The sequence below is a fragment of the Perognathus longimembris genome, chromosome 1 (genome assembly GCF_023159225.1).
Source record: "Perognathus longimembris pacificus isolate PPM17 chromosome 1, ASM2315922v1, whole genome shotgun sequence".
NCBI classification, from domain to species: Eukaryota; Metazoa; Chordata; class Mammalia; order Rodentia; family Heteromyidae; genus Perognathus; species Perognathus longimembris.
In genome coordinates, this window is record NC_063161.1 from 37,616,909 (window position 1) to 37,632,619 (window position 15,711).

The 15,711-nt window shown below is 44.2% G+C and overlaps 1 protein-coding gene across 1 annotated transcript; it reads right to left on the bottom strand.

The window, feature by feature from the left end:
- Positions 1–1,653: 1,653 nt before the first annotated feature.
- Dyrk2 (dual specificity tyrosine phosphorylation regulated kinase 2) lies at positions 1,654–15,403 on the bottom strand. Its single transcript, XM_048360078.1, has 3 exons — positions 14,945–15,403; positions 14,178–14,326; positions 1,654–7,176 (listed from the first exon to the last, which is right to left on the bottom strand). Exons 1-3 carry the CDS (start codon positions 14,991–14,993, stop codon positions 5,575–5,577), a joined length of 1,800 nt encoding a protein of 599 aa, XP_048216035.1. The 5' UTR covers positions 14,994–15,403; the 3' UTR covers positions 1,654–5,574.
- Positions 15,404–15,711: the final 308 nt, after the last annotated feature.

Sequence of the window (15,711 nt, forward strand, 5' to 3'; positions counted from 1 at the left end):
TCTAACTAAATGGCTAGTTAATACTCATGTCAGCTCTCTTCAGAGGAGTAAATGTTAGTTCTTGAGTGTCCTCACTGAACTTACTTGAGATGCAAAATGCCAGCTACCATTCCTCTCTCGTGTGTGTGAAATGTACTATGGATATTGAAATTGACCACACTAAAACAGTAAGTCAAAGCCAAAGCAAATAAATCAGCCAAAGACTTTGCAGGAGGATGCCACTTTTTTTGAGTGTGGGCGACACTGGCAGTGACTTTTTGGTTGGGAACAGCACCAAGTATGAATGACAAGTGCTTGTATAATGGCCCAAAGAAAATGCAGTGCAATTCAAACTTTTATAAAAGCAAACAACACTATGAAATAAAGCCATAATATCATGTCTTCTGATCACTCTTAATGTTCTTTCCAAACCAGAAAAGTACTTTTAAAGAAAGATTGGTATTCACATTACCTAGACAGTCTTTAGTGGTGGTTTGAAGGCAACTTCGAAAATTTCCAAGATTTACTTGTATCGTTGATTCTAAAAGAAAAGTGATTAGAGATTCAAGCAGAATGCAACACTAATTAATTCAAGAAAGAGCTCTGAAATGTTTGCTAAATAGATAATGAATGGGCAAGTATGCTTGTCATGGTCAGATCTGGATAGCAGATCAGATTGGTGCTTTAGTACCATCTTTCCATTTCTACACAATGTGTCTTTTAAAAAATTAGTGAAAATACCCTCAACTTTGGCTGGCTGGTTAGTCTTGCCTATTTTACACTGCATATAAACTTTGAGGACTAAGAAGCCAAAATGGAAATCTACAGCACAGATCAAGACAAAAGTTAGGCTTCAGAATTCTTTTGTTGCTTTAGCAAATCTCACCATTGCTGTAGGACACCATACTAAGTTGATTCCTTGGCTGTTGGTGGCAGGAGAGATGTTAATAAAAATGTGTGGTAGTTCTTCCCACGAAGGAAATACTTGTCTTCATAATATCCCTACATCTGACAAACTACCAGAGCATATGCTTGCCATCATCAATAGGAAACTCTCAGCTTGGTGTTAACGGAACTTGACATACCAGGAGCAAGCTAAATCTCATAGCCCTTATTTCTTGACTCAGTTGTGATAGGACATGAAAACTCTCCAATGTGAACCATAGAGAACACAAAAGCACAGAACCTGCAAAGGCATACGTATTAAAAAGCTTGGGTGGACCCAGGAAAGCACATGGAGTGTTAACTGGCCAGAGCTTGTGCATCAGAAGGAATGGAAATGAGTGGGGAAGAACTGACAGAGTCTGCTCTGCTAGCTGTAGAGCCACCTTCAATGTTATAAGAGAGGTCTGCAGGCTCTAGCATGGTAGAGCATGGCAGATGCCAGATAATGCAAGTTAACATGGAAACATTCAAGGCAAATAGAATAGCTTGAGGAAAGCAGGAGCTGTCCACTAAAAGCTTAGTGTTTCCTAATTTGGTATTTGTGTATTTATCTGGAGCTATTAAATTACTGCTGATGAACTAACTAGGAGAATGGATTACTTTAACTTCTCAAACCACTGATGCCAAAATGATCCGTTTGGCATGCTAAACTTTCTCCAGGTTGACAGACCAAGAATAATACCAGAAATAGATAAGGAGTTAAATTATAGTTAGAACAGGGGAGAAAAGTAAGGTAGGACATTAAAATTTTATTCTGAAATTATCTCTGGCCACAACAATAAAATTTAACAAATATTCACTAAACAGTCTTACTCCTGTCAGCAGCTGTACAATACATACAGTATCATAGAACTGGCCACTAGGATTAAAATCCACTAGAACATATTTCATGTTAAGTGGCGACAGCAGCATCTCACAGAAATTTTTACATACATATATACACAGTCCACATTCAACCATTTTCACATATTTTCAGTACACACAGTTGCAGCATATTACAGTCACATGTCTAAGTTGTTGCTCGATAGAAACTCAAGCTACTGCCTAGACATAACTGTAGCAGTTGAGCTGAGTATAATTACAATTAATTTTATCTATGTCCATAGCAGAGAGATGTACAAGCCCCTAAGAAACAAAGAGTTCACAAATACTTTTTTTAATGCTACCACAGCATTATGTTGGGCAATATTAAAACCTTTACCAACCAAATCATTTTTTAATAGTCTTCTGCTTACCAGAAATACTCTAGATGAAAGAAATTACAAAAAAAATGAATGCTCTCTTTAAAATAACTCACATTTTTAAGATTCCAATATGGCCCAATGCTACTGATGCCTAAAGTGTTTTTTAACATTCTGATGGAGTCATTTAACATGACTTCAAACCACCTATTAAGTTTAAAAGTGGCTTAAGTGCCTTGCACCCAAGTTGTAAAAATCCCTGGCCATCCTTACTAGAAGCCAGGCACATATAAAAGGAATGCACTTTGGTTCATACCAAATGCCCTGGGATTAATCACACTATAAAATTAAATGGTTTGAGGTAAATTTTTACAAATACAGTTGATTTTTGTCTAGTGTTAGCATAACAAAAAATATCCTTTAAAAAATCAGTCTGATGTTAAGATACAATAAAGACCATCTTTAACCCCTTATACACAGGAATTCCCTCATTCAGCGCCTGAAGATGAAATTCACGCCTTATGGTTTCTATTAAGGCCTGTAGCTAGATATTTAAGACAGATGTATCATTGTAGAGGTGGGTTCCATCCTTCCTGCCTAGTATTCAGTTAAAGAGGCCAAAAAATGCATGCCCCACAACATGGCATTCAGAACAAAAGGCACATTGTTAACACTAAGGGCACAATTTCTCTTCTACTGTTAATCTACACTGTCTTGCATCACTGCTGTTCCACTGCTGTAGTGACACACACTTACGTGGTAATGAACACTCTGGTGGTGCAAGAAACGGAGCCAGATGAGACTGCAACCAAAGACAAGATGACGCTGTGCTATTCGTAAGTCTGAAAACAGCTCAGACATCCCTAGACAATGGGAACCTGTGAGACTAAGGACTGTTTCCAAGCCAACTCCTCGTAGCCTATCAGAGCCCTTTATTTGTCTTTTAAAAATCAACAAGATGCCACTTTTTTTTGACATAATCAAACTAGAAATTTTGAAAAAGCAGTTTATCACTAAAAGCTAAAACATGGTGGCTCTTGTGACTAAAGGAAATTTTACTGTATTTGGACAAAACAAAAATTTGTTAAGCCCCATAGCACTGCACATTATAGTTTGGCTTCAAAGTTTCCGGTCACATTTGTGAATAAAGACAGACACAAATGCATTGCTGGCATCTTAGGAACCAGTTTTGTGTGGAGGGGGAAAGTAAAGCAGTATTAGACCACTTACAAATTTTAACATGTACCATGTTAGTTACAGGGAAGTTAGTAATGGCAGGCTCAGGTTCATAGATTTAAACTTACATGTGCAAATGAGTGGAGATGGAGGAGGAGCTTCATAAGAAGAAAACAGCTTTTTATATGTTGTAATTTATTTTAATGATCTAAAGAAAATAGCCATCATAAAGAGGTTTGTGATTTTATACTACCACCAAACCAATGCTTATGCATTTTATGCCTTTAAGCTGAAATCTTAATAAATACACAAATGGTAAGTCCTCTAAGCCACTGATGGGGGTATTGTCACATGAGCATCACTTAAAATGTAATTTACTAACATTATTGCACTTTCAAGGATTACAGAGCAATGTGTACAATATGCTAAAGAATTTGACTAGGGGAAATTAGCTACAATTTCTAAATACAGAAGTACAAATTAACTTATCAGTGACTCCCTTAAATACTAAAGCAAGTAGCAACATCACTAGCTTATCAATAAGCTAACATTATTACTGGGGTTTTTTGGCAAATATCTGAAATATTTCATATTTCCTGAGCATATTTTCCCACCATCAACTGGCAAGGTCTCAAGAGAAGTAAAATGTTTTGTTGTAAATGACATTATTTTTTAAAGTAAAACTGTAGAATAATAAAAGAACTTAACCGGAAACTTTCTTGGCCTCACTGGGGACCGTGCCTTAAGTACTTGTAAATCAGTTTACAAGCAATACAATAATATCTGTGCATATAAAAGATTATTTATCCTAATTTACACTACCCCAAACCTATTATCCAAACAGGCAGAAATCTTTCTATATTAAATTGCACATACTAAAAAATTTTTTCCACGTGCCTTGAAATTGATATATATCACTGTTCATACCTTAGTGATAAAATACTGAAAATTTCACTGTGAAAATAAGCATTATTCAGAGAAGAAAATATTCTTTTACCTAACTAACTCTCAGTTACTTTTCCAGGTAAAGTGTCATTTCCACATAAAAGTCAGTGCAATCCAAAAGAAAGTAAAATAAAACAGAGGAAGGCAATTCCCATGATTCTTCTAATGATGCAAAGGCTAAGTCAAACCATTTAACTTGTGGTTGAACTTCTCCTCTTTCCGAGGTGTTGTTAGAGCTGGCCGCACTGAACGGCCAAGGGAACTTCTGCTCACCAAGAGGATTTTTCAACCAGCTTTCTTTTGAAAGAAAAGAGTTGATACTTTCCCAGGCTAAGGGAACCTTACAGTGGCACCTGAAAAGTGTGAACTCACTCTAATCTGCTAAATCTTCTTTGGAACTATGGAAAACCTTAAGTAGCTAGTCTGCTATCCTTTTTTAAAAATTGGGAGTATGAAACGATGGTCACAATCACAGCTGAAACGTCTCTTTCTGTGTTAACAGTCTGGGATACACCGCCAAAGGAGGAAGGCAAACTAAATGTGGGCAGCAGATGGGTGGTAAAAGGGGAACCAAGAGAAAAGCAAGAAGGAAGGAACCATCGTGGAATACACTTCTAAAATTAGGTGCAAAACCAATTCTGTGATAGGAGGCTTCTTGCAAAAACAGCTTGCTGATCCTATTAAAAATTTGGAGACACACACATATCTATTTGTCCACTAAACGCTGCTTTGCTAGCTTTTAGTGTCAGACTGCTAAGTGGGCAATTTAAACCTTGGGGATCATAGGGTGTGGTTTTTGTTAGCACGTCATTTTCATTTTGACCATTCACCTTCCTAACTGCCACCACCACCCAGACTTAATTCTTAGAAGATGGTAGCAAGACATGCTAAACCTGTGCACGAACCTGGAGCATGGAGAGAGCAGAAGGGCCTTAACAGGGCCACCTGGGGGAGAGGGGGGCATATGAACCATGGAAACATAGTGAATGTCTGACCAATCTGTAGAAGCACGGCAGTGATGTAGTAACCAATGGCCTGCCACTGATGTCATTTCTCTGCCACACTAAATACAGTAAGGCTCATCGTACTTTTTGCACACGCACACACACACGCACGCACGCACACAGAAAGAAAAACGGTTTCAGAAAGTATAAAAACTTAAAGCATTGTCCCCATGTATTTTATAAAAACAAAACAAATGACTGTCTTACATCAAAATTAAGTGCTGAAAAGATACAAATGAGTCGAGTTATTGAGCAAATAAAAACAGGTCTGAGCTACTCCTTTCAACCCAGTAAGGCTCAGCTATGTCGTATCTCTCAGATTACCAGCATCAGGGGACTGGAGCTCAGCTAACCAGTTTTGGCAACACTGTCCTCTGCTGAATATTCCCATTGGCATCTGTCATTTGTGCCAAATTCGTCCTCAGTTTGGAAGCTGAGCTGGAAGGTGGAGGTAACTTGGAAATCGACGTGATAGCACCAGTGCTCTCCGTTATCCTTTTCACTGATGTCTTCTCCCCAGTCGGAGGCTTTGGCAACCTCCTCCGGAGCCAGGGGTGCCTTAATGCCTGGCCCGGGGTCATGCGGACTGCAGGATCCCATTCTAAACACTGTTTCAAGAAGTCAAGGAAAAGAGGATCATCACATCCCTTCAGTGCGTTCCCCCACTCTCGGCTCTCTGGTGGGCCCCTCAGTTTCCCTCTCCGGGAACGGCCTCCGTTGAGGACCACAGAGCCGTCTGAAAGAGTCGTGACAGTGCAATAACGGGGATAACCCTTGGAGCTCACAAAATTTTTGGCTCTTTTGGATGCGTCCAGGAGTTTCTGGGAGGGCATGCCCAACAGCTCAATCATACAGGCCAGCTGGTCTCCTTCATCTTCCCCAGGCAACAGTGGGTAACCCGTGAGCAGCTCTGCTAAAATGCAGCCCAGGCTCCACATATCAATGGGCATGCCATACCTGGCCCCAAGGATCACTTCCGGAGCCCGGTAAAAGCGAGACTGGATGTAAGTATAGACACGCTGATGCTCGTAACAACTGGAGCCAAAATCGATCACTTTAATACTGCTTCTACCCTGCTGCTTTAACAAAATGTTCTCGGGTTTAAGGTCACAGTGAATTATTCTGTTTTTGTGCAAAGCATCCAAGCACTGTAGAATCGAGTGGGCAAACTTCCGGACCAAAGGCAGGCTAAAGCCCTGGAATTTATTCTTCTTGATGAGCTCATAGAGGTTCATGCTCAGCAGCTCAAATGTCAGGCAGATGTGGTTTCGGAAGGTGAAATTCTCCAGCATGTGGATGACGTTCATGGTGTTGTCCTTGTCTTGCTTCCGCAGGTGTTCCAGGATTCGGATCTCCTCTGCGGCCTGCCGGTGGAAGCGTTTTTCATTCCGCACCATCTTCAGAGCCACATGCTGGTGGACTTTGTGGTCATAGGCCTTGACCACTTGCCCAAAACTCCCCTTCCCAATGACCTTGAGGACTTCGTACCTGTAAGCCACATGATCATGGGGCACCTGTACATACGACCCCTGGTCATCATCATAACCACCGTTATTGGGCCCACCGGTCATGCCCTGCCGCTTCTTTGCATTTGGACCCAAGAAGTATATCTCAGGATAGCTGAAAATCTCATGGTGTTCGAAGGCAGTTAGTTTTTGCATGTATTGCTTCATTGCTTGTTCGGGTGTCATGGGGGTAGCTTTCACCTTCCCCATGCTTTCCAGAGACTTCAGAGAGGTGGAGCTCCCCTGCCGCCTGTGAATGCTCTCTAGCTGCCGCTCTGACACCACTGGCAAGCCCGTCTTGCCCACCGTCGTAAGCCCATTTGGTTGTGTGGTGAGCACTGTCCGCTTGTTACTGTTATCCTCAAAGAGCTGCTGAACCTGGATCTGGCTGTGGCTGCCAACATGCAGGTGATCATTCATTGTGTGCTTACTGCCACCAATCTGGAATTCAGATAAGACACATAAGTACAGAAAACAAAAGAGGTCTACCTGCCTGGTTAAAATGTGACTTCGAAAGTCAGCCCTCACCCTCAACTTTAAAAAATCCAATTTGGTTAGATTCTATAGCCAGAATCAGCTTCATAAAGTAGAAAGTGTTCACCCAAGAGAGACCCTATGAATGCATGGTAGAGAGAATGAATACCATGCTGACAGATGATACAATAAAGGCAAGGGAACAGAGGACTGGGTAAGCCTAGGGAGCACCGGAGGGCCACACACACAGGTCACACCTCAGAGACACGTAATTTGCTGTGTATAACCGGGATCCTTAAGGATCAGTTCTCCATGTTTCTTGCTCATTATTATATACCTAATACTTAGTACCAGGCCTGGTACATCATAGGCACTCCACTCAATCTACACTTAAGATTAAAAATAGAAAAGGATGCAGGAAGCCTCTAACACTGTTCCTCACACCCACTCATAGCATCTTCCATACTTCACTTGATATTTTACCAACATGAGGACAAGGACAACCCCTGTCTTGTGTACTCTTTCTCCAATATGTAGAACTATTCCCAAAACATCTTATCATTAGTGTTTCTCTCTTCCCCGCAACGCTGGTTAAACCTAGGAACATACACATGACCCAGTGGTGAAGATAAACTGTGCTTTTAGCCTTGAAAGATTCCCATGGGGATATGCACTATAGTTATCTTGTAAACCTCTAACCTATTTTTAAAAGTTTCTGGGAGTTACTGGCTATAATGACCATTTAAGGCCACTCAGTCCAACCAACAAGCAACCACCACACTGCTGGAGCCTTCTTTTGGTCTACGGCTTTTAAGACAGAGGCTTCTGGGATGGCTCTACTTTTCAATGAGGAATACAAAGTAGCAATTTCTATTTCAGACACAAACACCATCAGTGAACACCATCCATCCAAATAAAGCAGACAGGGTAAACCAAAAGCTCCTTTTTTTTCCTCCTTCAAGCAGCCTACTAAGCACTTTTTCCATAAGATCCCAAAGATTAATGGGCCATTCACAATTCACCTCATTTATTTAATATTATTGTCAATCTAGCCACATAGGGGCAATGTACCAGACTTTCAGAAGCTTATGAATGATATAACTTGCTGAAGTCCTGTGTCATCAGTTCGTTTTTCTATCATCCTCCCTACCTCTCAGAGTAGACATAGCGTTTGAGAATGCTTGAATTGTAAAATGAAATTCTAAATTCTTCCTACTAGCAGACGAAACCCACATTTTAACTGACACATAACAGGTATAATGACCATCTTTAGAATGAGGTTTCTCTCCACTTCTAAAACAAAGTAGAAGCTACTACTTGGACCTGTCTTACTATGACTTCACAGATGAAGGGGATTTTTATTTCTCAGAGAGAATTTTAGGAGATTTTTAGCTGAGCTTTTTTATTAAGTCACAGACAATGCTCCAAGCTAGGTGACCTTATATTCTATTAAGGTAGCTGGACAGGTTATTCATCTTCATCCTAGGCTAAAATGTACTAGAATATGCATTAGAAATGTCTTAAGCACCTATAAAAGTGGTTAAAGGCTTGTTCACTGTTTTTCTTCCCAAGCCACAGCCTCGGTCTTCCTTTCCCACTAGAGTTTTTCAAATCCCAGGAGGGGAAAAAGCCCTCAAATTTGAAATATGTGTCTCCTAAAGAACTGTTTTCTTCCGGCCACGACAGGATGGAGGTACTCTGGAAGAACAAAACCAATGCTGCTTGCATACATGCTATAGAAAAGATCAAGTTTCATCAAAGACAAAGCCAAGACTGTCAGGATTCCTAAAATAAGAACAAAGCAAAACTTTTCATATGATAAATTTACTGTGAGTTTTACTATAGCAAGTTTTTTTTTTTGTTTTGCGAAATTTAAAAATAATGACATCAAATGTAACCAGAAAGAAAACAGAATTTGTCCCCTCCCCCCAAAAAAACAAACCAAAAAACAACAACTGGACCATCTATCTCTCCATCTTCCCTTGGTCTCTTTTTGCACTATCAACTATTAATCCACTTGCCCTTAGGTGAGGTCAACCATCAGTCTCTCATTTGTCTTTTTCTTCATCCCCACAACTCTTCCACATTGAACCAGACAGCAACCAGAGTTCCAGCACCATCCATGCGATATACCTGCCAGCTCCTATAGTTGGCCCTCAGAATCCATGTCTGCTAGGCTCAAGACACATGCTAATGGCTGATAAGGTCCTTCTCCCAGAGGAAACTCACACAAGATTTTTCTACCAAATGCTTACCTCCTCTCATATGCCTTAAGTTCTGTTAAAAAGAAGACTTCCCCTCAGCATATACACACTCTAGCTCTATGGACCAGTGAGTCTTTGGCACTAGTTACCTGGAAAGATCTCTCAACATCTCCCTCACCTTCCCAAATCATCATCACAAGGTCTCCTGGTTGTCTATCCACTCAGGTCATTTCCACCTTATACTCCTGTCATCTTGGCTGACCAGAGTGGTCTCAAAACACTACTTCTCAGCCTAGAATTCCTCAAATTTCTTCTCCACACAATCCTTCTAGAGTACCAGCTTACAAGTGTCAATCTGAGGCTGTTCTTGCTTCTGTTCATGGACCAAAGCTGCATTCCCATTTCCTCAACTAATGCAAAAACTTCCCAGTAAGGACACAAGGTTCTAATGTAGAGCCTAAATGACCTGAGCCCTTTCAGTCTCAACTATCACTGTTACCATTGTCTCCAAGAAGGAAGTTGAATTCCCCTAAGGTCTGTGGAAACCCCATGCTCTTCTTTTAGACAACTGTTTTTTTTTTAATGAGGTCACATCATAGAAGCCCAGAGATTTTCAATTCAATACATATGATATGAATGTACACCAACATTCACTAACAATAGTGTGACCACGGGCAATTTAGTTATTGTCCTCTGTTTAAAAGAGGGAAAAGAAAAGATGAGAAAGCTACCTTAATAGGGCTCTTAGGAGGATTAAAAAGGCACTATGTGTAAAGTGTTTAGTATCATGCTTAGCAAGTGAGAGCTATGTATTTATTGTCCTTTTCAAATGCTTCCTGGAATGTCTTTCCTACCACCATCTAAATGATAAAGTCCAACTCCCACTTTAGTGCCAGCCTGGTGCAACTCTCACCTCCTCTGACCCACAAAACACCAACTTCTGCACTTGTAGTGCACCAATAGAACACTAATATTTGCTCCATTTTTGATTTAGCATCACTTTCACCCACCTGGCTGAGAACAATTCCAGAGCAGGATCCTCTCTAATCTTTCCAAGTGCTTATGAACCACAGTAAACACTCAATGGTTATCTAGTGAATAGGAATGACAATCCTTAACTCTCACCTCTCTTGGAGTTAAGGGGTATTTTTTTTATACCTTCAAAAAAAAACCCCATGGAGTCAACATTCAAGGAGTTGAAAAACGTCCCTGGTGCCCTAAGTCACAAAAGATGTTAGGCTTGCAGTATATTGGTACATTGGCAAATCTAATGGTGAGAGACAGAGAGTTAAAAAGCACCTGCAGCAGAAACAGAGACTAAACACATAAGAGCCTCATGTGGACTCTGACACTTTCTAGATATTAAAGTCCTTGAAGTAGAACAGCAGTGGTTCATACTTATAATCCTCACTATTCAGGAGATTGAGACTTGGAGGACAAAGATTTGAAGCTAGCTAGCCTAAGGCCAAAGAATAGGCATGCCACTATCTTCAATTAGCCAGCAAAAAACCAGGTTGGCAGTGTGGCTAAGTAGACCTCCAGACATGAGTGAACAAGGATGCCAAATGAGTGTGAAGCCCTGTCTCCAAACAAAATAATGAGAGTCATTTGAGAGCTTCAGTGAAAGAAAAAGACTTTGAGATTCCAATGTTGCAGGACACTGAAATCACACGCAAATCTCATAGGGAGGCAAACCAGAAAAGCCAGCCATATACATACACATATATATGTGCTTAATCCACATCACAAAGTATTTAAACATAGTAAATATTAAGCCTTTAACGCTCACTCAAGCCTCTTGAAATCAGCAATCATAACTTATTTCTGTTTGCCAATGTCTAACACAGTGTATCAACATTTAAAAATACACAGCAGATGAATTAATGTAACGGTCAAAATACCCACAACTGAATGGTCAGAAGCTAAAATGGAGAGACCTACGAAGGCCTCCTCTAACCATAAAAGACCTCCTACTAAAATGTATGTGAAATTAACAGTCTCTTGAGCTTGGTGGTTTGAATCTAACAGAAAATGGCAAACAAGTGCTACTATTTCTGGGTTTTAATACTTCTTTGAAGTCTTCTTAGGAATATCATGTAGTGTTATAGTAATAAAAGTGCATCCAGAAATATCAGGACTTAAGGTCTTCTTCAAATATACTGACAGGTCCTGAGTCAGAGGTCTACTTTTTTTTCTTTAAAATATTACTATGTTTAAAAATATTAACTTTACATTTTTAATTCTGATTATTTTATAAAGATAAAATTGATAATTATAGTGTTTTAAACACTGAAAGTTGAGAAAAGTGATGCAAATTAATATTCCAGAATTTTAAAAGGTGAATATATTAATATTTCCCACATGACATTAACAGAAAAAAACTTAATGGGAAACAAGGTATTTATTAGGTATAATTTTAGAACAAACAGAAATAAACTAAGTGACTAAAGATACTCAAGGACAGAAAAGACTGGGCAGTGGGAAATTCCAAAGCTGATAATCTTTATAATCACATATTCACCTGCCCACTATATCATTTACAAGGGGAAATATGGGCATGCTCCTGTGAAAAGATGATTTTCCTCTCCTCTCCATAATGCCCATTTCTCCCCAGTCATTCAACAAACAGTTCTTCCCAGGTGTAGTTGCTCTGGAATTATAATCTAAAGCCTTGTAAAAGCATACAGACCTATGGGAATATGAATCTGCAATCATTCTTGCATTTATAATAAAGCTAATACAATTCCTAGAATCAGTAATGCCAGGTAGTTTATTAAAACCAGACTCCAGGAGTGTGTCTGGCTATTAATATGCATTACTCTGTGTTGACTAGGGACTCCTCACCAAGCAGCTAACTTGTGGAGTTGGCATTCTCATTTGAAAAGGAAGGAGCAGAACCAGTATAAACTCTTTGTGTGCCCAACTTTCCTGTTCTATGAAATCTGCAATGCTATACTAATGAAATCAAAACTAAACAACACCTGAAACCCAAATTCCCACTTTCAAAACCAAGCATCTAACCAACAGCATACTGAAGTTTACACTTAAAACAGGTAAATCCGGCACATGCCACAGCAAAACACCAGCACCCATCATTAGGAGTACTGAGAAAATATTCACTTATTTTCCTCTCTGGTACATCATACACAGGCTATCACTCCAGTGGAAACTTTTGTTTTCTCTAATTTCATTTCATCTTTCAATTGCACAGAGCCTCTGATCAAGTAAAGCCTTGTCTTACCAAATTGTAATCCAGATGCAAACCAAATATTTCTTTCCCAGTTCACATCATGTCATGTGATTACATCAACACATGGAAAAAAACTGTATGTTATATTTTCCAAACTGCCAGATGATTCTAAACCAAACCAAAACAAAAAAAGCATGACTCCTAAAACCAATAGCAGTTACTGAACTAAAATCTCACTGTGAAAAAACATAACTAGCAATGCACAGAATCGTCCATCCTACCTGCATACCCTCTCCCTTTCATCAGTGCTCCAACCTACATTAATTTCTATGTAATGGATTCCTAGTCCCTAGGACCAGACATGCCAGGAATAAAGAAAGATGAAAGAATGTTTTCTAAGAAATCTGTCTACACCTCCCAAGTCCAACAGGCACAACTGCAGTCTAGACATCCTCACATAAATTCTCCTCTGACAAACAAGTTTCCATCTAACCCATGAACCCCCCAGAAATCCTCCTCTACAGGCTACAGATGGTTTTTTCTATGAAAGCTCAACTCTCTCTTGGCAAAACAAAACCCTATCTCTAGCAAGCATCCCTCCCACAGAACCATCTTAAGGGCGTCCTGTGAAAGATTGAGACATGAAAGAAATCTTTGAAACCATCCATTACGCCCTCGGACCACATATCTCCTTTAGGCTGGTGGGCACCAGGCAAGGGTAGTTCCTGGGAGCCAAGATAAGATTGTATGTTCAATGAAGGTAGCTTACCTACCAATCTCTGCAGCCACCAGCTCCATGATGGGCTTCCCCTCACTCTGGGCCCTCTGGGGGAAGACCACAGCAGCTGCCAGGTGCCCTCCTCTTGCTTGCCACCTATAAAGCGAAGCTGGCCCTTTCCTTCTGTGTAATACCCAACTACAGATTCCTACAGGGGTGGCTTGTTTTGTTTTGACTGCTGCTGTGGCTCTTATTTTTGTTCACGTTAATTACAATTTCTGCTGTGCTCAAACCTGTAGCACTCATAAAACATGCTTACACACGCGGGGGGACAATTGGCAGTGCTCCCTACTGGCTGGAGCCAGGCCTGGGAGGCTCTTTTGGGGATCGATTTTCCGGGCAGGGCGGCCTGGCTGTCCCCTAACACAGATCTGTTTCTATAAATACTTACTACCCACGGGATTGGGGGAGGGGGGTGTTTACCGGGGCTAGGGATGGAAGCTCTAGGAAGCAAGGGTGGGGGGTGGGGCGGGAAAAGGGAAGAAGAGGAAAGTGGCAAGGAGGAAGTCCCAAGGAAGAGGAGCTCAGGGGTGGGCGGGCTCCGGAGGGGAAGTGAGGGGCCCACGCCACGAATCTTCCTTTGTGGCTGCAGCTTTGGGTTCGCCCAAGTTACAGAGGGCGGTGTAGAGGAGGACAGGCCCCCGGCCAGGGGCGTGGAACCGTCTGCACTTCGCCCTCTGGTCTCCCGGTGGCATCCCAACCCAAGTCCGGAAAGGGGGATTTCTTGCCTGGGGACCCCTCTCCGCCCGGCCCCGCGGACTCCCCATTCCAGCCTCCCCGCGGGGTTGGATCTCACCGTGAGGGCTGTGGCTGCAGCGTTGCTGGCCCGGAGAGGTGGCAGGGCGATGGGGGAGGGCGGGCCGGTCCCCACGCCGCTCCTGGTGGCCCCCGCACCGAGCCCCGGAGAAGCTTGAAGCTGGCGAATGGCACTGTCCCCTCCTCGGCCTGGGAGTCACGCACGAGAGGAGACAAAAGAGGGTCAGAGGGTGGGGGAGAGTCACCCAGATCCTCCCCCACACCCCGAAGGGCAGCAGAGCCGCGTCTCCCGGAGGCGGAGGGGAGCACCGCGCACCGTGCCGCGGGCACGACGGGGGGGGGGGGGCGTCGGGGCTCGGCTCCCGGGCGCGCACCCCCCTTCTCCCTCGGGCGGGGCTCCGGCAGCTGCAAAGTTAAGTCGGGCCCCGGCGCGCGAGTTCGCGACCCGGCGCGGAAGCCAGGCGGGGCCGGGGCTTCACAGCCCACGTTGCAAGCTGGCCAGGAGAGGGGTGCGGGGGGGTGGGGAGGAGTAGAGGAGGGCGCCGCGGCGTCGCCAGGCTCCGGACCCGAGGGGGAAGCAAGCTCGGGGAGGACTCCCCTCGGGGCCGCCCTGGGCCCGCGTGCAACAATGAGCGCCGAGAGCTCCCCGCGCCGCCCTGCCGACTTTGTTCGAGGTCCCGCAAGCGGCAGTTCCCACCCCTACCGCAACCCACCCCCACCCCTGGCCACGCGAGGCTGGATCGAGGGGCCCAGGCACCGACGGCTGGGCGGGTGGCGGGGGCGATGCGGGAATCCGGCCTTCCTTACCGGTTGGGTAGGCGGCGGGAGCGGCGGCCGAAGGTTTCCTGGTTAACATGGCCGCTGAGGAGGAAAATGCATCTCCAGGCTGCCGTCTCCGTCACCGCCGTGGCCGGTCCCGCTGCTACTTCTTGTAGCCGCCGCCGCCGCCGCCGCCTCCCGGTCGTCCCTCCCGCGGGTCTCCGGCGCTCCCTCGCCGCTTCGGGTCAGCTACAGCCAGACACACACAGCCCGCTGCATCCCCTCGGCTCGGGCCCGCCGCCGCGAGCCCCCCGCTCTCCTCCTCGCCGCCGCCGTCCTCCTCGTCCCCGGGCGGCTGCAGCAACCCCCGGCCCGTGCACATGCCTCGCCCTCCCCTGCGCGCCACGGGGCCTCCCCGATTCCCTCACATAGGGGCGCGGGGAGCGGCGGCGGGTTGCGCCGCGAGGACCGACTCGCTCGGGAGCCTCCTCCCGGGCCCGCGCGCGCACGCGCACTCGCGCACTCACACACACACACACACACACACACACACACACACACAGAGCGCCCCCCTCCCCGCGGTCCCGGGAGGACGGCCCCGCCCCCGCGCAGGCCACACCCCCAGACTCCCCACCCCGGCCGTGGCCACACGCGCTCACCGACGCCCCATCCCCCCCCCCCCAACACTCCTCTGGCTACTCTAGGGAGCCCCTCCTGGCTTTCCGATCCTCTGCAGAGCCGCCCCGCGGCTCCCTGGAAAAACTCTGCAGCCCCCGACCTCACTCCGCCTCCCCCCTTCCGCCAACTGCCTTGCT

Coding starts and splice junctions, on each gene's coding strand:
- Dyrk2 (XM_048360078.1), bottom strand. CDS start 14,993: ATGTTAACCAGGAAACCTTCGGCCGCCGCTCCCGCCGCCTACCCAACC. Junction 14,327..14,944: donor TCCCGCCGCCTACCCAACCG/GTAAGGAAGGCC, acceptor CGTGACTCCCAG/GCCGAGGAGGGGACAGTGCC. Junction 7,177..14,177: donor CTGCAGCCACAGCCCTCACG/GTGAGATCCAAC, acceptor TCTGAATTCCAG/ATTGGTGGCAGTAAGCACAC.